Source organism: Galleria mellonella, unplaced genomic scaffold, assembly GCF_026898425.1.
Source record: "Galleria mellonella isolate WM207_F2 unplaced genomic scaffold, CSIRO_AGI_GalMel_v1 utg1217, whole genome shotgun sequence".
Taxonomy (NCBI): domain Eukaryota; kingdom Metazoa; phylum Arthropoda; class Insecta; order Lepidoptera; family Pyralidae; genus Galleria; species Galleria mellonella.
This window is the reverse complement of record NW_026441984.1, coordinates 1,485,695-1,513,493: the sequence shown is the minus strand read 5'-3', so window position 1 is coordinate 1,513,493 and position 27,799 is coordinate 1,485,695. Positions and strand designations below refer to the sequence as shown.

Genomic DNA, 27,799 nt, shown 5'->3' with positions numbered 1-27,799 from the left:
ACGTTCTCTAAGTAGTCTGTGATAGAACAGTCCAAAATAAACAATAGTTTTTTTTTGCTTCTCGTTCATGTGGTAATCTCAGTATTATCGAAAGTAAAGTATTTGAAAGTTTTATAATGATTACACAATTACAACTTAGCCTTGTAAATTAATAATCGAACAGCATTTTTTAACGGCACAATGAACGAGATCGACGATAAATTTTACTATGTATACAGTTCATCTCTCGACCACAAGGTTGAAATAAAGATGTAAGTATGAAGAATTTAATATTTCGGTCAGGGTTACAATATATAGGGTATATTTAATAAAAAATAAACTGTCAAGTTTGCTTCCAATACTTTCATTTTTAATTTAATTCATTTTTGAATCTTAAATCTTAATAATATAATCATATATTTAACAAAGAAAACAGTCTTTAAATATATAAATGAAACGTAATTAGGTGCCCTAATTACGTTCAATTTTAATATTCTTTCATTGTTACTTGATCATGATTAGAGAATAACGGATTTCAAAGAAACGTAAATATAAAGTATACATTTTGAAAATGGTTCATGTACTTATAATAATAACCTGGAGGTCCACAAAATGTGAATTGGGAAAGAGTGGGAGAGTAAATGATAGGAATAGGGTTGTTAATTCCCATCGCTAGCAATATATCCAATCAGGTAAAACCTCCATGTGGTCTTCCCTGGAAATGTCATGGTTAATTCCTGGCGAATTTAACATGATCCGCTAATTGGTGTGTCTTCTTCTTAACCTATCATTTCACACTGATACCCCGCCAGCATATACCAATAGTATAGGCGGTGTTACCATTTCACTTACTTCATTATTAAGCAAGAATAAAAAAAGAAATGTGAATTGGGTTCAGTAATAAGTTAGATGATAAAATAATAAACCTTTAACTGTCAACTGCTGAACATAAGCCTCCCCTTTGGGGAGCCAAAGTTTTGCCAGTAGTTGCCACACTTGGCAGGTGAATTGGCAACCGCAGTCCAGTTTTAGAGATGTTTTAATAGGGATGTTGCTGTCCATCACTTGCCCTTCCTTAGTCGGTCCTTACGACACCCACAGGAAAGTAAAAATTATTCTAAACTGGGGCCGCATGGCCAAAACTATCATTATATAAGCTAGTAATTAATTAACTAACACAGTACAATGTTTGCTTACTTTGGAAGTAGATGGTACTTTGTTATTACTGGGCTTATTAGTCCAATGATGTTTATTTTTATTTTCAGTGGCACACTAGAAGGCAAACGCACTAAACCTGAGTATGACAAGTTACTCTCGGATCCTATGCTCAAGTTCTCTGGACTATATCAAGAGGGATGCTCTGACCTATATGTGACGTGCCAAGTCCTCAGTGATGGAGTGCCACTGGCACTACCTGTCACTACTTCATATAAAGCATTCACTAATAGATGGAAGTAAGTTAATACCATATAAATGTAACTTTTTTTTATACCACAAAGGTAACAAGCATACAGCCTGTCTGATGGTAAACCTTCAAGACAAGAGCATATTCCTTTCTAAAACGCCTGGCAGCGCACCTGCAATGCCATTGGTGATCATGGGCGGCGGTAGTCACTTACCATCAGGTGAGCCACATGCTAGTTTGCCCCCTGTGTTGTAAAAGAAAATTACCACTGTAGCTTATGGGTGCCTGCAATACTAGCGTGTCACATGCACATTGCCGACCCTGAAGAATCCTTAATATATGCTTTTTTAAGAACCCCATACTATATTCTATAGGGAAAACCTTGATAGGGAGCTCATTCCACAACCTAAGCGTTCCTGGGTACACACTACATATTGGAGTGTATTATCACTTTTTTTAAATTAAGACTAACTTGAAAGAAAAAAATAAATACTTTAATGTAAATGTAGTGTAATATTACCATGTATTTGACACATACACACACATTCATATACTCTTTTGTTTATTGTTAAAATCTGTGGTCAAATTGTGAATAGATTAATATTGTTTGTCTTTAATATTATTTGTCTAGAGTCTTACTGAATGTCAAAAATAACCATAATAAATTGATTTATTACAATATATGTTATGGTCGAATTTCAACCACTGAGTGACCACTAGTTGTATTAAATCTGTATTAATTAAAATAATGTATAATCATATATTTGCAGCTGGAATGAATGGGTGAGTTTGCCAGTGTACTTCAGCGACTTGCCTCGGAACGCAACCCTGGCTATGACCATATACGACTGTGCTGGCCCTGGCAAAGTTATGGTCGTTGGTGGTACCACAATATCTTTGTTCGGGAAGCATGGCATGTTGAGACAGGTAAGTCAGATTTGTAATAAACCTGTGATCTTTTTTAAACAATTAAGTTTTTTTTTTTATGTAATGGAAAAGTTTGCCACTTGCCCTATTGTTTGGTTTAGTTTGGGTATGGGTATATTGGTTATGGGATGAAAACTTAACAATAACTCTGCTCGCCCCAATTGTTTTGTTAAAGGGATGATAATAGAATGGTCCTACCTGCGCTAACGGTATACGCTGGCGGCGCCCCTGTGAGGAATAATAGGTAAGGAAGAAAAGGCAGGTCGTTTGCAGGCCAATTGTGATGAATTCATTTGGAATAGATCACAATAGTTTTAAGGGAGAACCGCAAGGAATTCGACCTGACAGGGTCTATTGTTAGCAATGGCACTTGTAATCCCCATTATTTATTTATTTTACAATTAATTGCACCAAGTAAAAAGAAAAATAACAAATACAGTAAATATTAATGAGAAGTGATACAAAAGGCGGTCTTATTAACAATCTCTTTTCTCTCTCTGCCTGCCCTATTTGTATATGTTACCATCACTCACTGGTGATCACTCAATCACACAATTAATGTATCATGACAGATTCACCAAGACTTAAACATAAATAGTTTCTAACTGGAATCACATGGAGAATTTCTTGTTAAACCCAATATTGAGGCCATGAGACCCTATTACTAACAATTTTCTTACCTCTATATAGTTAGGTTAGAAATCCAGTAATGGTCTAACCAAAGCCATAGGCTATGAGTATACCACAGGGGAAAGAAATTATTAATAAAGACTATAATTATATTATTATTATTATAGCTTTATTTTTCATACTTTACAAGATCAATTAATCTTGTAAATATTTTTTTTCAATATTAATAAATGTTAACATTTTTTTTTGTTTTGGCCAATTGTTCCCCTATGGGTAAAAGCCTCCTCCTTCATGTTCCATTTATTTCGATCTGTAGCAACATCCATACAATTTTTTCCTGCTATTTCTATGATTTATATGTAGTACATATGTAACATACCTCCAGAAATCATCATGTTTAATTTCTGATAAAACCACTACTTGCCTGACTTAAACCTCACCTGTCATCCCTCAATAGTGCACTGCCAGCGTATACCGTTAACACAAAGAGGTTACCATTCCATTATCATTGATATTAGCAGTATTCATTGACATATATCGTTTTTTACGGGTCATCGTTTATTTTATGGGGCTATCGCTCATCTATGACTGATCTTTAGGATATAAAGATCTCATTTGCAAACTAAGAAAATCCTAGTCAAAAGACATGGTACTTGATAAGAACATTCCAGAATTAATTACATCAAATTTATTTTAATGCATAATAATCAATCACTTATTTACAATTGCTAAACATAGGTTATCACAGTTTTAATTATCTTTATACACACTTAATATGGCAGTTATTTACCGTACAAAATAAAGATTTTTCTTAAATAAAAGTGAATGAATCATGTAATAATATTTATTAATTAAATTTAATGATTTTTTTTTTTTTACTCAAAAACACGGTGTACAGATGCTAGTAATATTCGTAATGTTTTTTTTTTTTTTATACCTTAGAATTGCAAACAAGCTGACGGCCCACCTGATGGAAAGTGGTAACCGTCGCCTATAGACATGAGCAGTACCATGGACATAACAGAGTATACTGTTTCGTCCATGATACCCCCATGCGTTGCCATTCCTAAGGACTCAGGTGTTATTTCTCTGTACCCTGTAAATTCACTGCCATATCCCACCTTTCAAACCGAAACACATGCATGTAAACATAACTGCTTCACGATAGAAACACCAATGGAACAGAGGTGGCAAAGCAAACGATTTTTGTACAAAGTCTCCCTCTGGTAAACATGTCATAAACATGCGTGTTTTGCCAAAACAATGGCATGCAAAATTTGTGTACAATAATGTCAGTAAACAATTGGCAATAGTTAGTAATGATTAATAGTTGTAGAACTAAAGAATTTAAATGATAATTTTCATTTAAATTCTTTAGTTCTTTAGTTAATAAGTTCATTCGTTCATACGTAAACTTGCAAGTTAGTGAATGACGGGCACTTAAGACATTATCACTGTCATGGACAGAATTTTAAATAGATGTAGCAAGTATGAAGATCGATAGACGTGGATACTTCTATGGTAGTCAAAAGTTGCAGAAATCCGTTTTTCTTTATCATGTTTTTTATTTTTTTTAATGGATGATAATTGTGAGGGATGAGTGAGTTAGGGATGATAGGTGACAATGAAAAAAGGCAAGTCAGTTCTATTCCAAGTAAATTCATCAAGGCAGCCTATCGTGATGAATTCAATTCACAGGGGGAACCGCGAGGAGGTCGGCCTGACAGGGTGTATTGCTAACAATGGGGCTACTAATGCCCATTTTTAACAATCCATTATCCCCCCTCACCCTGTGATAAATATATGGTCCCATATGTCCCTAATCCTTTTCATCCCCAGGACGTCGTAAGAGGTGACTAAGTAAATGATTTTAAACACGTGCTAGAGAAGAAAAACTCTAAATAGAATATATACTGGGACTAAATTAGCATCTCTCTTGTGAATAAAGACCCATGTCCAGTCCAAATGTAATGAGATTGCGACATCTATTTAAATGCACGTCTATGATCACAACACGTTCATTTTGCAATATAAATTGTTTATGCTAATGGCCCTCTCGCGAAGATATATCTTATCAGAGACGTCAACGCTCGGAAATCACTTTCGCGGCAGTTTGCATTCACCTTTATAATACGAGAATAATAAATATAATAATATATATGTATATATATTTTTATAAGATAATGGGTAGTCTTTTCTGCTGTATAAACGTTAAAAGGTGTTACATGTACTTGTTTTGTAAATTAAAAAAAATAAATCTTGTTGTGATAAAGGGCATGTTTGACCTGCGAGTGTGGCCAGGCGTGGAGGGGAGCGAGAAGACGCCGGGAAAGGCGCCCGACCGCGGCAAGGAGCAGATGCAGCGTCTCGCCAAGTTGGCGAAGAAACATCGCAACGGACATATGCCTAAGGTATGAAGTTACCATGTTGTTCTAGACTCTCTGCCTGGTATTTTTTGTACTAGTCAATACCGTTTCCCTAAATGCTCGGAGCAAATTTTCTTTTTTTTTTTAATGGGTGATAATGGAATGGTAACCCCGCCTGCGCTATCGGTATACACTGGCGGGGCACCAGTAAGGGATAACAGATGACGATGAAAGCAGATTAGTTAACCGATTGTGAAGAATTCCATGAGAAGTAACCACGATGGTTTCCAGGGAGAACCATGTGGAGGTCGCCCTGATATATACCCTATATTGCTGGCAATGGGTCGGTTAGACCCCATTACTATCAATCTCTTTCCTCTCCCCCCCCCCCCCCTCGAAGCTTATTAGTAATAGTGAACTTGCGGTTTATTTATTCTTTATTGACCACATTACAAAAAAAAAATGTCTGGTACAAAAGACGGACTTAATACTATATAGCATTCTCTTCCAGTTACTAAGTTTTGTTATAAGTTTTTTTTTTTTTTTAATTTTATTTGAGTTAAGGATATTGTATAATAATTTTATAATATTGGAGTATGATATATGAATTCTCTGCCTATTACGGACTGGCTGTAACTTTCAAGTCAACCTTCACGCAGTTTCCCCTGGAAACTGCAGTAATCACTAGTCACGATGGGCTAACTGAACTGCATTCATTTTTACCTACCATCGCTCAAATTACAGTAGCTTTTATAAGCACCATATGCCGCTCGCATTACCGGTCATCAGCCTTTTTTTTACCCTGCGGAGTTATGGAAAATTTGAGTATCATTGTACCCTCACAAGTTATTATTGATACAGGTTGACTGGCTGGACAGATTAACATTTAGAGAGATCGAAATGATCAACGAGAAGGAGAAAAGGAGTTCCGACTACATGTACCTCATGATCGAGTTCCCCACAGTGCAGATTGACGGCATAGATGTAAGTACTTACTTTCATAAAACCTAAGAACAAAGAATTACATAGAAGGAATGATAAAATAAAAACTGGAAATCATATGGTTGCCTCCTTTCTTCTTATGCAAATATAATTAGTAAAAAGAGGACGAAAGATACACCATCAGTTGCTATTTTTCTCAATTCATAACAGGCTAGTGTATAGAAAATGTGTATGTAAAATTTTTGTTCGTATTGATATATCAATTATTTGTCAATAACAAATTTTACATTACTAGATTATATATTCGACACAGTTTATGTAGGAAGTATGCAAGCAGGTTGTATCTAAATTTGGTAGGGTTATACGGCCAATAAAACCAAGTGACATATCTTGATAAATTTCACTTGTACGGACTAGTCAAAAGGCAGATTCGTTTTTATATGTCTATCCCTCTCTAACGCATTAGCAATGTCATAAATACAATGAGCAATACATTATGTCAATTATGCATTTCATCTATTCTTTTCTGAAATTTTTGCATAAAACAATTATTGTGTAATCTAAGAGTCGGCACTGCCCTTATTTCGATGAAATTGGAAAATGAATCTATGCAACCATAACTGTTAAATTATTACTTCTTTATTTCTTAGCACGCTGTGGTATACTACGAGCAAGATGGTGACGAGGTGTACCAATTCAGAGCACAGGCTGAGATCGTGACTGTTCCAGACTACGAGATATTACAGGTAAGGTTTAATATATTTGTTTGTTTTAGTTTGGTTTAAAATTGATTTACCTGAATAATTGTAAAATAAAATTTTTAAAAAACTTTTATACGTACTTTCCGGACAAACCTCGTAAAATGCTGCCAAAATTAATTAAGTAATGGAACTGTTAGATTCCATTACTAACAATCCCTTTCGCTCCGGGGCGCTGCTGTTAGGTAGTGTTTACTTGGGAAATAAGTTCTTTGTTATTAACTACTCGGAACAAATAAAGTACCTGTCTAATTATATATATATATATATAGTACATTACTGCAGCGGCCAGCAACTGAGGTATTGATGGATGAACGTGCAAATGTGGGCCGAGGCGTAGCCGAGGCACATATACGTGAGTCCATCAATGCCTAGTTGTGGCCAAGGCTTGTATAGTAGTTTACAAACAGTGTAATGTAGTGTAAACAATGCGCGGAAATAAAAAACGCAATTTTACTTTTTAAGTTCAATGACGAATAACGAACAATAATAATTTTTCACGCGCCATAATGTTCCTTTATGTATTTATTTTTTTCAATAAACAGCTTTCTATTTGCAAACCTTTTATTAGTTACCTCATTGGTAGCCATGTTTCGAAGTAAAAGGTCATTCCATTTTTCCATTACAGGACAGATATGAGTTTACATAGTAATTTATCTGGCCGCAAAACACGACAGATATGGATTTTCGTACAACTTTTGCCGGCCGCTGCCCGCACGTACCTGGCCAGTACGGCAATTTTGATTTATGTGCGGTGTGGACTGCCGTTCGGTGAGCGTGGACTGTAGGGGCGTTGGTTCAGGCTGGAGTGAAACACAGCGATTACTATTCTGAAGCCTCCGGTACCGTCTGAAGAGAGTATTTTTTCTTCTTGTCCTATTTCTTCTCGAGTGTAGTGCGTCGCTGCCCGGAAGCGAATGCCGCTCGACGAGAGGCGGCCTATCTTTATACCCGCCCGCTCGCACGATAACATTTCCAACTCGCGTTAGCGATCTGTGCGAGCGGGACGGGGCGAGAATGAACGAGACGCGTGTCTCTTCAGATCGGTACTCTATAGCGTCTATTTATTGCAATTTACAATTTCTTAATTCTATTTATTGTTACAATTTTTATTTCTATTCGTAGGTAATAATGACAACACACAAAGGAATACTTTATTTAACTTACACTATCTTAAATCTATGCAAATCTATATAAAATAACAGAATACAGAAACGATTAACTAGGTCTTAACAACTATAAATTACGATATATACAAATAATGTCGCGAACATAATCTCCCGCCGCAGCTCTCGTAGCTGGAGTTAACTCGTGTTCGCGTCGCTCGATGTCGATGTGGGCAGTATGATCAGCTTCTTAGTGGGTCGCCGTAGGATGCCCTTGTTCGTCCGCACGTCGACTGCTCGGATCTCGCCGTCTGGTCCAGGGTAGGTTGCCACCACCACGCCTCGCGGCCACGTGTTGCGAGGCAAGGTCCCATCAGCTATTAGGACCAGGTCGTCCATTTTGATGGCTCCGTGTGTAGCTCGGGGCTCCCGCCGGTGTTGCAACTCGGGTAGGTACTCCTTCACCCACCGGTTCCAGAAGCAGTCAGCTAGCCTCTGGCTGGCACGCCACTCCTTGTGTCCCGCCGCGTCGCTCTCGGTGAAGCTGCCTGGCAGTGGGACGCGCGACGGACCGCCCAATATGAAGTGATTGGGGGTTAGGGCGCTGTCGTCGTCTGCCGATGTCGACACGTGGGTTAGCGGTCGGCTGTTGAGGGTGTGCTCGACTTCGACCAGTAGAGTGTGGAGGACCTCTTCCTTGGGCGCCCGTTCGTTCAACGTGGCGGCTAGTGCGGTCTTCACGCTACGCACCAACCGTTCCCACGCACCTCCCATGAAGGGTGCGCTCGGGGGAATGTAGCGCCACCGGATGAAATGGACTGATGACTCTTCTTGGATGGCTTCCTCGGCTGCTTTCTTCAGTTCGACGTCAGCACCTTTGAGGTTGGTGCCTTGGTCGGACCATAATTCCGTGGGACACCCTCTGCGGCTTATGAAGCGCCGCAGGGCCATTATGGCGGAGTCCGTGCTGAGGCTGCCGGCGATTTCTAGGTGGACTGCGCGCGTCGTTAGGCAGGTGAAGAGCACTCCGTATCGTTTCTGGTGAGTGCGGCCCACTGTCACGGTCATAGGCCCGAAGTAGTCTAGGCCGGTGAACGTGAACGGTCGTTGATGATGCGCCAGCCTGCTCTGTGGATGGTTGCCCGTTGACGGCTGCGCCGGTCTTGCTCTTCGTAGGCGGCACAGCTGACACCTCTTCAGTTCACTGCGGACGGCGTGTCGTAGGCGCAACACCCACAAGTGTTGTCGCACCTCGTTCGTGGTGATCTCGAAGCCGCCGTGGTGAAGTTTCCGATGCACCCATGCGATGTATAGGCGCACCCAGGCGTGGTTTCCGTCGACGATGGGGGTTCTCGTTGCTCGGCTGACAGATCGGCGGCGGCTGCTATTCTCGATCGAAGTCGCAGAATGTCGTCGTTGTCTATGACGACTGACAGCTGTATGAGTCGACTGGATGACGGCAGCTGTTTCCCTTGTTTCAATACTGCGATTTCGTCGCCGAACGCCTCTTGTTGTATCGCGCGAATCCATAGCCGTCGCGCGCGATCGAGGTAGTGTGTGTCTATGGGGATGAAACACACAGATGGACTATTGCTGTTCTTGATTTTCATCTTCGTCTTCTCTCTATCGACTTTCTTCGTGCGGGTCCAAGTGGGGTCGGCGCTCTCTTTCTTCTTGTTTCTCTTTCGGATAGCGGTACAGCGTTGACTGGTCGGTCGCAGGAGGTCGATGAACTGCAACACTCGTGCTGAACTGCGAACAAGTTTCAACCAATTAGAAAAACGTGACGGATCGGGTAATGCTATAGACAACTGCGTCGCGTTCTGTAGCTTGTGTACGCGTTCTTCTCCCGTTTCCGCTTGACTATCGTCGCTCGTACTATCTTCACGCGGCCACTGTTCTTCGTTTTTGTCGAAATTCCTTTCGACCGGTCGGAGACGTCGCATTGCCGATTCGTAGTTGTCCGGCGGCACAGGGTCGTCCTTCTTCCATAATAACCCCGTCTCGTATCCTCCCGCCGGTAACGGACGAGTTTTCTCTTCTAAAATGCGCAGGGCGCGACGTTCTTCTTCATTGTAAGACCTCTTCGGTGCGATTCCCAGCGATTCGAGCGCGAAATGTTGCTTCATCATTTCTTCCATCGATTGTTCCTCTTCATGTGTCGTCACTATGTGGCTGATTCTGTGCACCTGCTGTCTTGTCCTGCCGCGACTCGTACCGTGCAGTACCCATCCCAGGTCGGTGAGTGATGCGACCGGCTGCGTGTCGGATCCTCTTCTGACTTCGTGGGCCAGCAGTAGGTGCCAGTTGTCTTGCCCCAACAGTACCGTCGGTTTGCCCTCTTCATAGACCAATTCCCTCTCTATGTCTCGTAGATGTGGACAGCCCTTGATGACGCTGCGCGGTACCGACTGCGGTGATAACTGCAGTCTGTCCATCGTCCGTGCCCCCACTGTGTATTCTTGTGAATTCCGCCCGCGGATCTTGAAGTGAACACGCGTCGATTGAGCTGCGTTGATCCGTGCCCCGGCCACACCTTCCATGTAGAATGGTGCGGGGGACCCGTAGCACCGATTCGCTCCGCCACCGTCGTCTCGATGATGGTGCAAGTCGACCCGTCGTCCAGTAGCGCGTAGGTGTCGCACGTTCCCGTGGGACCGGTGACTCGTATCGGCAGGATCTTCAGGAACGCGATCTTGTCGTTTTCCCTTGCCGATGCGGTGACTGCGGCGGACTTGTCCTCGACGACGTGTGTTGTTACTTCATTCTCCGGCTGTTGTCGCGTGGTGTGCAGCAGAGGGTGATGAGTCTGCGTGCACTCATCCACTCCACATCTCTTGCTCTTGCAGGCGTGGCGAAATCTTCTTACTTTGAGGCAGCGGAAACACAGCCTATGAGTCTTCGCTAGCTCCCATCTCGCCGATGTGTCCGCTTCCTTCATCGTCTTGCAGTCCGATGGAGCGTGTCCCTCTCGTCGACACATCGGGCACGGTGGTGTAGCGGGTTTCTCCTGCGTCGTGTATGTCTTCGCCGTCTTCCTAGGAGCGGACTCCCGCCGGTCTTCGGACGGTATCTCCTCGGCGGGGGCGAAGTTTCCACATCGTGCGGCGGTCCTTTGCAGGAACTGAGAGAGTGTTATGAGGTCCGGTTGTCCCTCCGGTTGGTCGTTGGCGAAATCGTAGTACTTGAAGCGTAGTACCGACGGCATCTTCTCTGTGACGTTTCTCACTATTTCTTCGTTGTAGAGGTAGTGACTCTTGTTCAGCGCTCGTATCGTGGCGACGACGTTCTGCACCTTGCTTGCGAAGAGGCAGACGTCTCTTGCGTTGTCCGAGAGTCGTGGTAGCGCGCGGAGTTTGTTCAGTTCGGCTGTGACGAGTGCTCCAGGGCGGCCGAACCTCGCGGCTAACATCTTCATTACTTCTTCTGCGGTCGTAGACCCGACGAATAGGGAGCGTGCCGCGTCCTTTGCGGCCCCCTTCAAGCTTCTGCGCAGTCTTGCTAGGTTCTCTTGTTCTGTGAGTTGACTTGCGCTCTCTTCATAGGCCATCTTCCATGGTAACCACTCGCTCGACGATCCATTGAAGACTGGCAACTCGGTGACTCTTGACGCTGTGGAGGGCAGTATGTTGCGAGCGGCCATCTGCATGGCGATCGCAAACTCATTACAATCGATGCCCACTTTCAGCACCGGTTCTTCCTTCTTCATCGACTGCATCGCTGCTGCTATCGTAGGCATGGCGGCATGTGGGTCAACGTGGCGTGCGTGGTCCCGGTGAAGTGCGTCGCTGCTCGGCTGTGGCGGCGGCGCTCTCGAATCCTCTTCAACGGGTCTCGATGGGACGAACCCCTGACGCTTGCCGGTGACTTCTTCTATCTCTGGTACATGCGGCTCCATCGTGAGTGCTAGCGTGCTTCGATGAACCCAATCCGACGTTCGTTCTCTTCTGACGGTAGCGTCGTCGTCTTCTACTTCCTCGTCGTCCTCTGATTCGGCTTCCAGGGCGGCGACACGTGCGGCGGCCAATTCCACCTCCTTTCGAAGTAGCTCCTCCCGCGCCTTGGCCAGAGCCTTCTTCTTCTGCGAGGCCGTGGTGCGAACCGTGCGTGCCGTGCCGTGCTTCGGTTCCTTCTTCCTTGCTGTCTCCTCTGTCGTTCCTGTGGCTTCGGTAGTCTCCGTGGCTCCTGTGGTCGTCGTATCGCCGGACGTGTTCGTAGTCGATGTGGTGGCGGCGGTAGACGACGTGGCAGCGACAGAAGGCATTCTGACAGCCGCAGACGACGTGGTGGCAGCAACGGACGGCGTGGCAGCGACGGACAGCGTTCCGGCGGCCGTAGTCGACGTGGTGGCGGCGGACGTTGTGGCTTCGGTGACGGCGATTTTTTGTTGCGACGACTTCATGTTTCTCGTAGTCGGCATTTCAGCGATCCGGCTTCAGAATGGTCTTCCTCCAGCGATCCGGCTTCTCGATGTACCAACGGTGTTCCTCCAGCAATCCGGCTTCTCGAAGGACCACGATGAACGGTGTGGACTGCCGTTCGGTGAGCGTGGACTGTAGGGGCGTTGGTTCAGGCTGGAGTGAAACACAGCGATTACTATTCTGAAGCCTCCGGTACCGTCTGAAGAGAGTATTTTTCTTCTTGTCCTATTTCTTCTCGAGTGTAGTGCGTCGCTGCCCGGAAGCGAATGCCGCTCGACGAGAGGCGGCCTATCTTTATACCCGCCCGCTCGCACGATAACATTTCCAACTCGCGTTAGCGATCTGTGCGAGCGGGACGGGGCGAGAATGAACGAGACGCGTGTCTCTTCAGATCGGTACTCTATAGCGTCTATTTATTGCAATTTACAATTTCTTAATTCTATTTATTGTTACAATTTTTATTTCTATTCGTAGGTAATAATGACAACACACAAAGGAATACTTTATTTAACTTACACTATCTTAAATCTATGCAAATCTATATAAAATAACAGAATACAGAAACGATTAACTAGGTCTTAACAACTATAAATTACGATATATACAAATAATGTCGCGAACAATTTATCTCTAAGAAGATTGTCAAAATAATGCTCACATTTTCAAAGCATGTTTGAGAAAAATAAGTAAATGTAATGATTGGAATGTTTATTTGAACTGTAATGACTGATTGCGCGCAGGAGAACCTGGTGGAGAGCAAGCAGCACCGGCTGGCGCGGTCGCTGCGCTGGGGCGTGTGGGGGCGCGACGCCAAGCCCACCGCCGCGCAGCGCGACCAGCTCGCCGCGCTCGTAGCCGGCCCGCCCGCGCCCTCGCGGCCCGCCGCGCACCAGGACCTCATCTGGAAGTTCAGGTACTATAACAGAATCTACCAGAGGGAGACTTTGTACAAAAGTCGTTTGCTTGGCCACCTCTGTCCTATTCGTGTTTCTACTGTGAAGCAGTTGTGTTTGCATGGCTGTTTCGGTTTGAAGGGTGGGATATGGCAGTGAATTTACAGGGTACAGAGGAATAACACCTGGGTCCTCAAGAATGGCAACGCATGGGGGGTATCATAGGTGAAACAGTATACTCTGTTATGTTTACGGTACTGCTCATGTCTATAGGCGACGGTTACCACTTTCCATCAGGAGGGCCGTCAGCTTGTTTGCCATTCTAAGTTGTATAAAAAAAAATTACATGTTATATTTTTTTAACATGTGGTCCCGGCGTAAAATAGGCCACCCCTTCCTTTTCCGTAGGTGTCGGAAGAGGCGACTAAAGTGGACGAGGGATGGGCAGCAGCATCCCTCCTAAAACATCTTTAAAGCCTAACTGCGGTTGCCAATCCGCCTGCCAAGCGTGGCAACTACTGGCAAATCCCTATAGAGGGAAGCTTATGTTCAGAAAGGGACAGTTAAAGGCTGATATGATGGTAATGATGCTTTTTTGCTGTCTCTGCCATTGAACAATCGATCACTAGGACGTATGATACCTACTAGGCTTTCTTTCCTCTCTTTTACATTACTGTAATACTCCTTAATGTTTTTTCTAAACTTGAACGACCTTGTTTTTAGTAAGTTCATTTGTTGTTCTGAAGTATATAAATAATTTTCCAGGTTCTACTTATCGTCGCACCGGCGGGCCCTCACCAAGTTTCTGGAGTGCGTCAATTGGAACCGGCCAGGTATATATAGCGATATATTTATTACATTTTTCATAATAATTTGTTTAAATTTCAATGAAGGGTACATTAAGAGTATATCATATTACCTAACAATCAACATGTAATTATCATAGTATGTGCAATAGGTTATTAATTCATGAAAATCGTCTTTAAAAAAAATACCTTATTACTAATTTTGTGCATAAAAATATTAATATTAAAATGTAGATTTTTGCCTTTGTAAGTTGTATAAAAAATGTATTAAAATGTATTTGGTAAAACAAAGCAGAATACGTCATATCTCAAATAAATTTCTTTATTTAAAATCTCACGGATAGATCTCATGTAAGGAAAAAATGGGGATCTCGCAGTGAAATCACCTACAGTGAGCTTGCAAGGCGACGCGACGTCTCCTGAAAGGGGGTAGAAGGGGGACCAAATAAAAAACATCTCGTCACAGTGGTAGAATACTGACGGATCTTTATATGTAATCTTCGTCAGATCTGTCAGTATTCTACGACTATGACGAGATGTTTTTTATTTGGTATATCAGTAATTTGAGGCGTTCCCTAATAATCTTAAATAATTAAAGCTCATATTGCTTGCAGGCGAGGTGCGGCAGGCATTGTCCATGATGAAGCAGTGGGCGCCCATGGATGTCGAGGATGCACTAGAACTGCTCACACCCAAATTCACGCACCCGGCTGTTAGGAAGTAAGCTCATTATGATGTTTGAATGGCCAATAGGCTTGGAATATCTTACAGGTAGCGTGTAGAATGGCATGATTGGAAAAATCATATGTCATTAAGTAGCACTATATGAAATCGCAGTAAGATAGTCTTTGCGCTCGGATTTATTCGTGAATCATCGATTGCGCTTTCTGGGTACTGGTTTTCTGGGAGGACTGTTTAGATGTCGACCTGATAGCTAGCTATGTAGCTATTAGTTCCACACTACTAACCCTTATTCCTTCTTTTCAACCGACTTCAAAAATATGGAGATTCACGATTTTGTTCTATTTTTTTTTTATTTGTTTTCTCATAACTCCGTCAGTTATAAACCAATTTGAAATTTTTTTTTTTACTGAAATGATATTCTTACATCATTGATCCTATAGAAATTTTATCAAAATTAGTTCAGTTTTGCCACATTTGAATTCGTTTTTTGGAATACTATTATGTATCAAGTATTTTCCTCGGGGGTAAAGGGATTGTTAGTAATGGAGACTGAGAATCCTATTGCTAGCAATATACCCAACCACGTCGACCTCCTCGCGATTCCCCCTGGAAACTATCATGATTAATTCCAGATGAATTCATTGTGATGGGCTAACTGGCCTGTTTTCATCCTCATCGATCACCATTCACTGGTGCCCCGCCAGCGTATCCCGTTAGCGCAGGCGGGATTACCATTCCATTTTCATCCAATAAAAAAAAAAGTATTTTCCTCAAAAGACTAAATACAGTTTAGTAGCAAGTTTATCAGTTAAGCTTTTTGTACGAATAATGAGATAATATATATAAGGTATGTTTTATATTTCAAGGTACGCAATATCACGTTTAAAACAAGCCCCCGACGAGGACTTACTTCTCTATTTGTTGCAACTGGTGCAAGCTTTGAAGTATGAGGACTTATTGGAGATACATGGTGGTATGTAGACATATTGTTTTATTTGTTCCCGTCACAGGATAGGTAAGTAGATCTGCATAAGCGAATAAATTTTGGTGGAATCTGGGAGTCATCTCAGGTTTTAAATTTCCTCCAAAATAATCGTATATATTGCCTGTATGTAATTATTTTGATTATTCACAAAAACGTCAAATCTCTCATTACAACTGTTTTTTGCTATTTATGGTATATCGGTGTTTTTTTAATGTTTTTCATGGCGCGACCCCTTAGTATGTAAAAATATCTTGCGACCCCCTACTTACCCTCCACGGTTCCGAATCTGTATGAATTTTATTATAGTACAATTATGAAATCCGTACAGTTGTATTTATATTCACAGTTAGGTGTCGATAAAATAAAATAAATAATACATAATAAAGTATGTAAACCAGACATGTAATTGATGTCTGTTATAGATACTACATTATGTATTATTGATTGATTGATGTATATACGGAACTGTTGATTTTTCTGCGACCCCCTTGTTGAGGCTCGGGGACCCCCCAAGGTGTCGCGACCCACAATTTGAAAAACACTGATTTATATTAAGCGCCAAACAACAATATCTAAAATTGGTTTGTAGAAGGTTTTAGTTTTTGTGTAGGGTTTTTTTTATAACCGAGGTTTTTTGACAATAGAAACACAGCATGAAATTCATTCAAATGTGTGTTGACAATTCATTCTAGGCTGCGTTTTGGAAATCTCAAAATCAAATAGCTAGCAGCAGAGATGTTTTAAAATGTCTGCAAAGCGCACGTGAAACCCCATGCTGCAAGGCGTCCATAGGCTACAGTGACCGTTTACCATCAGGCGGGCTGTATGCTTGTTTGTCACCTTTATGGTGCAAAATTATATATATTTGAATCATTTAACAATGATTACCACTTACAGAAGATATCCAAAACCATCGTCCAGTAACCTAATGTAACTTAGTACCTCATATTACTAGATGGCGCCACCTTCACACGAACAGTAATAATATTGGTACACACGTGTCTTGTGATGCAACAGTTATTGTACCCGCGTCAGGCAGGTCGTAAGTTTGTATGTATGTATGGTGACACGTGACAGATGTGGCTGATTCAGTTTTTTTCGGTACTCAGTATATTTCATGTCTATAGACGACGATTACCTATAGACGATTCGAAGCAAATGTTCAATCCATACAAGTGCAGCAACAAAAAAGGGAAAAGAGACTTTACATGTACTATTATAAAGTGCATAATGTAATACCAAGTTGCCGTACCGTAGAGTACACGAGGATATGCGGGAAGGACGCGCCGACGTACTCGGATTCGGAGGGCAAGCTAATGCACAGCGGCCGCCGCGGCAGCCAGGCCAGCCTGCTCTCCGTCTCAGGTACTAGCCAGCCCAGTGTGTTGTATCGGGTCCTTATACGTAACATAGATCTGCAACGTATAGATGGGGCACTTACAATTACTGGGACAGAAACAGACTGACCGCAGGAATGGCAATCCATAAGCATTTTACTGTTCAAAGTTTCTTAAGTACAAATTATATTTTAATGTAATAAATATCGGTTTCACTGATACGTAATTAGATAAAGAAAGCTCGATTAGTTTCGGGACCAATTCAGGACCCTTAATCTTGAGTAGCTGTGACGAGACCACGAGACTGACTACGCACCTCGGCTCGCTAAGCGTGAGCTGTAGACGTTCGCGGCACCATCACATAAGAAAGACGGTGTTTTTTTAATGGGTGAAAATGGCATAGTAACCCCGCTACGCTATCGATATATACTGGCGGAGTACCAGTGAGTGTTGATAAGTAAGGATGAAAAAGCCCATCAAAGTCAGTTAGCCCATCGTGATGAGTACACCTGGAATTTAGCACGATGTTTTTTTTAATGGGTGATAATGGAATGATAACCCCTCCTGCGCTATCGGTATACACTGGCGGAGCACCAGTGAGAAGTGATAGGTGAGAATGAAAAGGCAGGTCAGTTAGACTATCGTGACGAATTCAACGATAAACTAGTTACGATAGTTTCCAGGGGGAACCGCGTTGAGGTCGACCTGATAGAATATATTGATAGCAATGGGGTCTAACTTTTCCATTACTAAAAATCCCTTCCCCCTAGAAAGACGGCATTCGGAAATCTTCGGGTATGAACGGCTGAGCTTTGTAGTCTTTCTTTTCTTCAGCCCTGTTATTGTACAGTACAGCTCACGCTTAGTGCCGAAGCGCGCAGTTAGCTTGCGGTCTCGTCACAGCCGCTTATAAATAAGGATCCCGAATTGGTCCCGAAACTAGTCGAGCTTTTTCGATCGAATCACACGTAAGTTAAACCTGTTATTATTACATTAAAACTATAATGCATGAGCAGTACCACGGACATCACAGTGTGTTCTGTGACGCCCACGGTATTGTTCATGTCTATAAGCGACGGTTGCCGTTTTCCATCAGGTGGGCCTTCAGCTTGTTTGCCATACTAAATATCATAAAAAATAACCCTTCTAAAATATTTTACTTAGTAACTTATTTCACACTAACTGTAATTTTATTTAATTATTTACTATACTAGTTTTTACACGTGACTACGTTCATTTGGTTAAGATAAAAAAGGCATCCTTTTCCATGCTAAATGTACCGTCATATTAGTAATATTAAAAAAAATACATTTAAACACTGAATATAATAAAACTAGCGACCCGCCCCGGCTTCGCACGAATGCACATTACATCTCATCACATTAGAAACCTCTAAAATTATCAGTGTTCCTCTACTATATTATGCATGTATTATACATATAAACATTCCTCTTGAATCACTCTATTAAAAAAACCGCATCAAAATCCGATGCGTGGTTTTAAAGATGTAAGTGTATATAGGGACAGACAGACAGGAAGCGACTTTGTTTTATACTAGGTAGTTATTATTATTATGTTATTTTTTCTACACGTTTAATTATACTATATCTGATTTGTTTAAAATAAAACTCAATACGTAAATTCCATCATATCCCATTCCTCGAGTTAACCTGAAAACTTGGCAGATCAAAATGGAGTAGCCTAACTTATTTACAACTTTGTTTTGCACTAATCTATTAACGGACACTAACGCTTAAATCTCTTCCATTTTCAAATTCCACGTCCCAATTTTCAAGGTCAAGGCTAACCCCGTAAACGTTGTTTTACCACTTATCGCTATGGTAACTATGGCAACCTATCCGAGTTTTATTAATGGAAGCGAGTTACAACTCATTTGCCTACCTTTTTTTTTTATTTCTTTGTATTTTTATTTTATAAATTTTGTCTTTGAATAGCTCTTACCTTGAATTTATAGTTCTTTTTTTTTATAGATACGAGTATGTAATTTTCAAAAATTTTATAATGCATGGTTATTCAACACAATTTATTATTGTTTTAAATAAATCTATACTAATATTATAAAGCTAAAAGAGTTTGTTTATTTGAACGCGTTAATCTCAGGAACTACTGGTTCGAATTGAAAAATTCTTTTTGTGTGGGATATTCCATTTATCGAGTAAGGCTTTAGGCTATATAACATCACGTTGCGACCAATGGGAATGAAGCATCGGTGAAAAATGTTGCAAAAAGGGGGGAAATTATTCATATTTGAGGGCTTCCGATGCGTGCGCTGCGTAAACGGTTCAAGTTACCCAAAAAATATGTATGAAAGAATTATTGCACTTTAAATGATCTAAAAAAATGTCCTCGACAGTATGTGTCTGTCTTATTTATTTATAGGATTACCAACATAAGATACAGCTAAACATTTTAGTACAATACACTGGTAGATTAAATCTAACTGTTCTTACATTTATAGGCAACCACAGCATGAACTGTCTCTTAAGATTAACTCATTATAACATTTTTATGGTAATCAAAATTTGGTAGAAATTAATGCATTATTGCCAATTATTTGCCAAAGAGTTTTATCAACATAATAATATTAATCGTTATCATAATACGGATAAATCACGGTCAAAGTCGCGAGCAATAGCTAGTAAATAATAAAATAATATTTACCTCTATCCAAAATTGTCGATGGCCTCAAAAATATCATATTACAGGCTAGTTGTTTTTCTCGTCACTACATTTATTCTCATGTTGCTCTCTAAACCAGTGTTTCCCCACGTGGGGCCCACGCTCCTGGGGCACCAAGGGGGGCAATTTGATAGTTAAGGGGAACAATTAAAAAATGGACTCGAAACGATTTTAACTCTCTTACTCCGAGCCATTTAAATGCAATGCTACAAGTAGATATCGGTGCCAAATTTAACAAAAAAAAGTAAATAAAAAAAAATGCTGTAAATATTTATTAGGTATAATTTCGTTTGACGTTACCAAAATATCAACTGGGCGATTAGAGTCGTCAAGTAAACTTTGTCGGGAAAAATTATGTATGGGTGCATAAAAATTTTAGAAATGTTCAAGTGGGGCATGATACAAAAAAAGTTGGGAAACACTGCTCTAAAATTACGAACAAAAACATGTATGTATAACAAATATTTTATTAACAGATTTGTTTAAAATAAAAAGGAAGAAAATCTGTAGACATACATACATAAAAAATATACAGTCGAACATAGAACCACTTCCTTTTCTTTGAAGTCGGTAAAAAACTGTGAAGTTAAAAAGTGTTCTTAACGGAAGAAAAATAAAAGACAAAAGTGTCCTGTGTGAATAAATGATATTATTTTCGTAATTTTTGTGTGTGCATGTTATTTTATTTCTTGTTTGTAAACTTTTCTTCTTCTACTACTCTTATCCTTCTTCTATCCAAATCCCAAACAAATCATCCATTTGCACGTAGACTATAGCTGTCAAAATAAACAGTGTAGTGGAAATCATAAGCAATCATAATCATACATTTGAGGGAGTATTCTGCCAGTGAAACTGAACTTAAAAAAAAACATAGATCGAAAAATAACAAAACACTTACTAACCTGAACTTGTATTTAAAAATGTGTAATTGATTTGATTGTATGAACTCATTTGGTAATTTACGTGTGTCATAAATGGCTCAAATAACCCCCCTTGGGGGGTTAAGCCAGTTGCCACGCTTGGCAGGCGGATTGGTAACCGCAGTTAGGCTTTGTAGATGTTTTATGCGAGACTGCTGCCCATCCCTCGGCCATCCTTAGTCTCCTCTTACGATACCCACGGGAAAGATGGCCTATTCTATGTCGGGATCACACGGGATTTATTATTAACCCATGTTTTTTTTTTTTTAGAAAAAGTCAAGTTCAGTCACTGATGGAACACTGTCTTGAAAGTATGCAAGTAATTTGTATTTCATTATGTATTTGTATTACCTTATGTAGTGATGACGTCCAGTGAGATGTCCATCTCGACGAGCAGCCGCCGCGGCACGGGCGACTCCGCCGCCGCGGGGGGGGACACGCCCGCGGGGGATGGAGACACCAGCACCATCACCGAGCAGCAAGAGTACGGGTAAGTCTTTTATTTACTAACTCCTAACTAAAATGTTTACACCCTAAAAGATAAACAATGTAGTGTCTTGTAGCAGCGTGCTTGCGTGCGTGCGTGCGTGCGTGCGTGCGTGCGTGCCTTTATTTATTTCTGAAATGTGTGCTCGATGGGTGGCAGCGAGTCGGCGGAGGAGGCGGAGGAGCGGCAGACGCTGGCGACGTTCCTGATGGAGCGCGCGTGCGGCAACAGCGTGGTGGCCAACTACCTGTACTGGTACCTGCTGGTGGAGTGCGAGGACCGCGACGGGCCGCCCGCCGCCGCCCGCCACATGTACCTCACCGTCATGCGCACCTTCTCGCAGCGCCTCGCCAAGGGTGAGCCTCATTACTGTACTAACAATTAAACAAAAGTAATCCTTATTTTCCACCTGCTTCTCTATACAAGGTACTAACGGATCTATCGATAGAATGGTTTCGGTCAACGTTTACACAAGTAAGAGCAAGATAGCAATTGTCGCCATCTCATTCTGACTCTTTCTGAGAAGGTGGGATATGGCGTGAATTTACAGGGTACAAAGGAATAACACCTGAGTCCTCAGGAATGGCAACGCATGGGGGGTATCATGGGCGAAATAGTATACTCAGTTATGTCCATGGTACTGCTCATGTCTGTAGGCGACGGTTACCACTTTCCATCAAGTGGACCGTCAGCTTGTTTGCCATTCTAAGCTGTATAAAAACAAAATCATAAGCTCGCTAGCAGTAATAACTCTATCAATAGATTCGTTTATACTTTTTCTAGGAAAACTATTAACTATAAAAACAAGTTGTTACTGTAATCTCTTATATCGGTATATTGTTTAAGAGTCTGACGTCTGATTATTTCCTATGCTCTCTGGTAATTCCTATACGTGGTAATACAATAGGCAACCTATATATTTCCTTTCATCTCCAATATGTCGTAAGATGCGACTAAGGAACAATATACATACTTATATATAATAAAGAAGCACAATATACCACTGCATGAAAATGTTGAATTCAAACCGTATACCAACCCTCGCCATTGGTTTTTTGGATAAAAATGGATATAAATATAAATGGATATAAATGCAATGCTATGGATGAAACAATCAAAATTAAATTAAGTCATTTAGCCCATCATATTAAATTTTCCAGGAATTCGCCATTATGGTTTCCAGGAGATAGATAACTATATTGCGAGCAATTAGACCATTAAACTCAATTACATAACAAAGGGGTGGGAAAGGGATTGTTAGTAATGGAGAGTAAGAGAGAATAAAAACCCCTTTACAAAAAAAAAACAGTCATACATAAATACATGCTAACATTGCTAATTGTACCAAATCATCGTCATCATATCAGCCGTCTACTGTCCACTGCTGAACTTATTTTTCCCAAAAAGAGAAATTTTGCCAGTAGTTGCCATGCTTGGCAGGCGGTTTGGCAACTGCAGTTAGACTTTAATGATGTTCTAAGAGGGATGTTGCTGCCCATCCCTCGACCATTAAGTTCCCTTAGTCCCCCTTACAACGTCCATGAGAAAGGACGAGATGGCCTATTCTAGCAAAATATATAAAATATGTATATATGATTATACAATTGTGTGAATATTTTTCTTTTATTTCCTGTCTAGGCAACGCAGACCACCAACGGACACGGTCATTTCTCGCCCGCCAACAACTGTTCATAGACAAGCTGGTGAAATTAGTGAAAACGGTCACCAGAGAGAGCGGCAACAGGAACAAGAAGGCCGAACGCCTCCAGCAGTTGCTAGCCGACCCTGACGCCTTCAAATTTAACTTCACGAACTTCGAACCCATGCCGTTCCCTCTCGACCCCAACGTGACCATCAAAGGCATTGTCGCCAAGAAGGCCAGCCTCTTCAAATCAGCCCTGATGCCGTCAAAACTAACGTTTCTGACCACTGAAGGGATGGAGTACGAGGCCATATTTAAACATGGCGACGATCTACGCCAAGATCAATTAATACTTCAAATGATCACGCTAATGGATAAGTTGTTGAGACGGGAGAATTTAGATTTGAAACTAACTCCGTACAAAGTGTTAGCGACCAGTTCGAAACACGGCTTCCTACAGTTTGTGGAGTCGGTGACGGTGGCCGAAGCGCTGGCCACTGAGGGTAGCATACAGAACTTCTTCAGGAAGCACAACCCGTGCGAGGGCGCCCCCTACGGCATCAAGCCGGAAACTATGGACACGTATATACGAAGCTGTGCAGGTTACTGCGTCATTACGTATTTACTTGGTAAGTTTTTTTTTTTTTTTTTTAATAACTAAATGTATTCCAAATTCAAACAAGTGGCAAACGAATGTATAAGTAGTTAGTTGATTAGATTTATTTTTTTTTAGTTCCGCTACCATACTACGTAAGCAACTTCTGCTAATAATAGTAGTAATTCTTCGAGTGTTGCCAGTAACATGTATACTAATAATGGTAGTAAAATTAAACAAAATAATTCTAATTACAAGTGATAAGTTGCATGTCAATGACTGGCAAAACTTCCCTTATGGGCAAGGCTTATGTCTAGACAGTTAATAATAAAAAAACTAGTGGCGTGAACTTCCGCAAAATAATACCTAGTACAATAAAACAAAAAAAAAAAAGATTTTATTAAGTTTTTTTAATGAAGAAAAATTAGATGCCGTTTTGTATGTTTTTTTTTTACAAAAGTTGGCTACTTCTGTATCAGTCTTTTATTGTGTATCAGTATTTTCTGTCGCCAGCAGTTATACTTCATCATCATCACATCAACCGTTAAGTGTCCACTGTTGAACATAGACCTCCCCCATAAAAGGTTTTACTAGTAGTTGCCACGCTTAACATGTGTGTTGGAAACCACAGTTAGGCTTTTGGTGATATTTTAAAAGGGGCACCGCTGCTCAACCCTCGACCGTTAAGTTCTCTTAGTCGCCTCTTACGACGCCCACGGGAAGGGAAGATATACTTGCATTATAGCAATTACAGGGGTTTTTTTTTAATACAACTTAGAATGGCAAACAAGCAGACGGCCCACCTGATGGAAAGTGGTAACCGTCGCCTATAGACATGAGCAGTACCATGCACATAACAGAGTATACTGTTTAGCTCATGATACCCCCATGCGTTGCCATTCCTGAGGACTCAGGTGTTATTCCTCCGTACCCAGTAAATTCACGCCATATCCCACCCTTCAAACCGAAACACAGCCATGCAAACAACTGCTTCACGGTTGAAACACGAATGGGATAGAGGTACCCAAGCAATCGAAAGTAGCAGTTCTCAAAAATGGCAATACATGAAAGGTATCGTAGACGTTACAGTACATCCTGTGCTGCTTGTGTCTATAAGTGAAGTCTATAAGTTGTCAGATTGTATGTCACTTTTAGCATCATAAAAAATTAAAATTCAAGGTGTCGGGGATCGCCACCTCGACAATTTGCTGCTGACAAAATCCGGTGCGCTGTTCCACATCGACTTTGGGTACATTTTGGGTCGTGATCCAAAACCTCTACCACCACCTATGAAGCTCAGCAAGGAGATGGTGGAGGCCATGGGCGGCATCCACTCTGAACACTACCACGAGTTCAGGAAACAGTGCTATACGGCCTTCCTACATTTAAGAAGGTAAGGGTAACAACGATTTAAAATCATATTGATATAGTTACCTAATATTAAACTAACACTTTAATTCTTCCACAATTACATTACGTTAACTCGGTTTTGCCTTTTAAGGAATTTTAAAAAAAATTTACCTAATCAGTGTTTCCAGATTGGGTATTTTTTTTTTTCACAATTTTAGGTAAAAACTTTTCTATTCGCAAATTTTGGAGAAATTCTTGAAGAAAAGTGGAATAGGCTAAGGGAAATTCATTTTATGGCACATAACAATATGTTTTAAAAGGAACGCTGCTACCCATTCCTCGCTCTCCCTCAGTCGCCTCTTACAACTTCCACGAGAAAGAAAGGGATGGCCTATTCTATGCCGGGACCACATAAATCGTTTCTGCCTTTAGTGTAATGTTTAATTTTATAAAAACAAATCAAAGTGATACATGTTGTTATTCATTATATTGCAGGCATGCGAACCTTATGCTCAATTTATTCTCGCTGATGGTGGACGCGTCCGTACCGGACATCGCCCTGGAACCGGACAAAGCGGTCAAAAAAGTCCAAGACAAATTAAGGTATGTGTGTTATGCATATTTAGTACAGTACTGTTCATGACGACGATTGCTAGCAATATACCCTGACAGGTCGACTTCCACGTGCCCCCCTGCACCTAAAAACCATCGTGATAAATTCACCTGGAATTCAGGGCTATGATCTGCTCTTTCATTTTCACTTATCCCTCACTGGTGCCTCACCGGTGTATACCGATAGCGCAGGCGGGGTTACCATTCCATTATCATCCATTAAAAAAAATTAGCTTAATCAATAGACCAGGAGTGGCCAACCGGTCGATCGCGACTATAAGTCCAGTCGATCGTGGCAAGGCAAAAAATATAATATTTTTCTAATCTATCGAAAGATTCGCCACATGTAATGTGTGAGCATTAATATAAATAAGTAAATGTTACTAAGAATAATTTTCAACTTTATGTTTTACCTCTTAATAAAATAAAAAATACTATAATACTACATAATTGTGTAATGAACTATGTCGTTTCATTTGAGATTTCAAGTATGCATTTGGTAGATCACATAAAGTTTTGTCAGTAAACAGTAAATCTTGGGTCTAGTCAAGTTGGCCACCCCTGCAATAGACTCTATAAACAGTCAAATGGATTGACCATTTACAAAGATTATTGGACAAACAGATAGATAGATAGATACTTTTTAATATTCCCTCCAATAGATTCAGCGGTAAAGTAAGTAGTGTAGTAATCCAGGGCAATGTGATTGAAGATACCAAAGTCGAATCCCAGCCAAACTACTATAATCCTGAAAAAAAACTAGTTATGTTGATCTAAAAATTAAGCTACTGAATCGAGTTTGATAAAATTTCTATAGGATAAATATGCAACTGATTGAGTAATGTGGTAACAAACATAAAAACCAGAGGGAGACTTTGTACAAAAGTCGTTTGCTTGGGTACCTCTGTTCCATTCGGGTGATCATGGACGGCGGTAGTCTCTTACCATCAGGTGAACCGCATGCTCGTTTACCCCCTGTGTTGTAAAAAAAAACTTAGAATGGCAAACAAGCTGACGGCCCATCTGATTGAAAGTGGTAACCGTCGCCTATAGATATGAGCAGTACCATGGAAATAACAGAGTATACTGTTTCGCCCATGATACCCCCCATGCGTTGCCATTTCTGAGGACTCAGGTGTTATTCCTCTGTACCCAGTAAATTCACGCCATATCTCACCCTTCAAACCGAAACACAGTCATGCAAACACAACTGCTTCACGGTTGAAACACGGATAGGACAGAAGTACCCAAGCAATCGACTTTTGTACAAAGTCTCCCTCTGGTAAATTTTGCTTTTTGTTTGCTTTTTTGTTTTTCATTCTTTTGTCTCTTTTTACTGTGTATCTGTATTATATGTATGTATGACATCGTAACTTTCAAGAACTGAGCATATTCCTTTTTAAAAAGCCGGTAGCACACCTGCAATACCGTTGGTGTTGTGGGTGATTATAGGTGGCGGTAGTCACTTACCATCACGTGAGCCGCATGCTGGGTTGCCCCCTGTGTTGTAAAAAAAAATGTTTGTGCAATACATATATTTTTTTTAATTTGTGTGCTGTAAGTAATGCAAATAAATTATCTTTCTATCTGTCATGCCTCAATTATTTAATATATTTCTTTGCAGACTGGACCTGGGCGACGAGGAAGCTGTCCATTACCTGCAGAACCTGCTAGACATGTCCGTGACGGCGGTAATGGCGGTCCTGGTGGAGCACTTCCACAAGTTTGCTCAGTACTGGCGCAAATAATGTAACCATAAAATTAATGAAAATTAATGGTATTGTTCCAATACAACATAATGGAAATGTAACCAAGTTTGGTTAAAATTGTCACAGAAATACTGTCCAAATTAATGATAAATCAATGGTATTATACATCAGCGTATTGTTTGATCCATAGACGTAGCATAACTTACTACCTTAGATTATGTAGATAGATCGAGCCTCAAAAACGGGAAAATTTTTTGACAGCTAATTGGCAAATTGGCTGATTCGTTTTTTTTTTATCAGTATTCTATATCATCATCGTCATCTCAGCCATTATCCGTCCACTGCTGGACATAAGCCTATTTATTTTAACCTCTGTTTAGCACTACTACTGCCCACTTACTACTTCCTATGCCACTGTGTTAGGTTGACTGGAAGAAATCTCTTTCAGAGATAAGTTCGCCTTTGCTAACATTGTTACTAACTTATTGTATTATATATGTTTTATGCAATAATATATATATCTATATATATATATATATATATAT

At 40.9% G+C, this 27,799-nt stretch overlaps 1 protein-coding gene across 2 annotated transcripts; it reads left to right on the top strand.

The window, feature by feature from the left end:
• On the top strand, positions 1–27,737 carry LOC113510705 (phosphatidylinositol 3-kinase catalytic subunit type 3). 2 transcript variants are annotated; one of them, XM_026894211.3, is made up of 17 exons: positions 2–251; positions 1,245–1,433; positions 2,155–2,311; positions 5,215–5,352; positions 6,169–6,291; positions 6,900–6,995; positions 13,275–13,447; positions 14,193–14,260; positions 14,848–14,953; positions 15,784–15,890; positions 17,160–17,267; positions 21,220–21,349; positions 21,506–21,702; positions 22,985–23,617; positions 24,763–24,976; positions 25,429–25,536; positions 27,170–27,737. In XM_026894211.3, exons 1-17 carry the CDS (start codon positions 181–183, stop codon positions 27,291–27,293), a joined length of 2,742 nt encoding a protein of 913 aa, XP_026750012.1. In that variant the 5' UTR covers positions 2–180; the 3' UTR covers positions 27,294–27,737. The 2 variants fall into 2 exon arrangements, with proteins under 2 accessions (XP_031763057.1, XP_026750012.1); XM_031907197.2 differs by lacking the exon at positions 17,160–17,267 and having other exon boundaries at positions 1–251.
• The last annotated feature ends 62 nt before the right edge of the window (positions 27,738–27,799 follow it).

Coding starts and splice junctions, on each gene's coding strand:
- LOC113510705 (XM_026894211.3), top strand. CDS start 181: ATGAACGAGATCGACGATAAATTTTACTATGTATACAGTTCATCTCTC. Junction 2,312..5,214: donor AGCATGGCATGTTGAGACAG/GTAAGTCAGATT, acceptor GTTGTGATAAAG/GGCATGTTTGACCTGCGAGT. Junction 6,996..13,274: donor CAGACTACGAGATATTACAG/GTAAGGTTTAAT, acceptor GATTGCGCGCAG/GAGAACCTGGTGGAGAGCAA.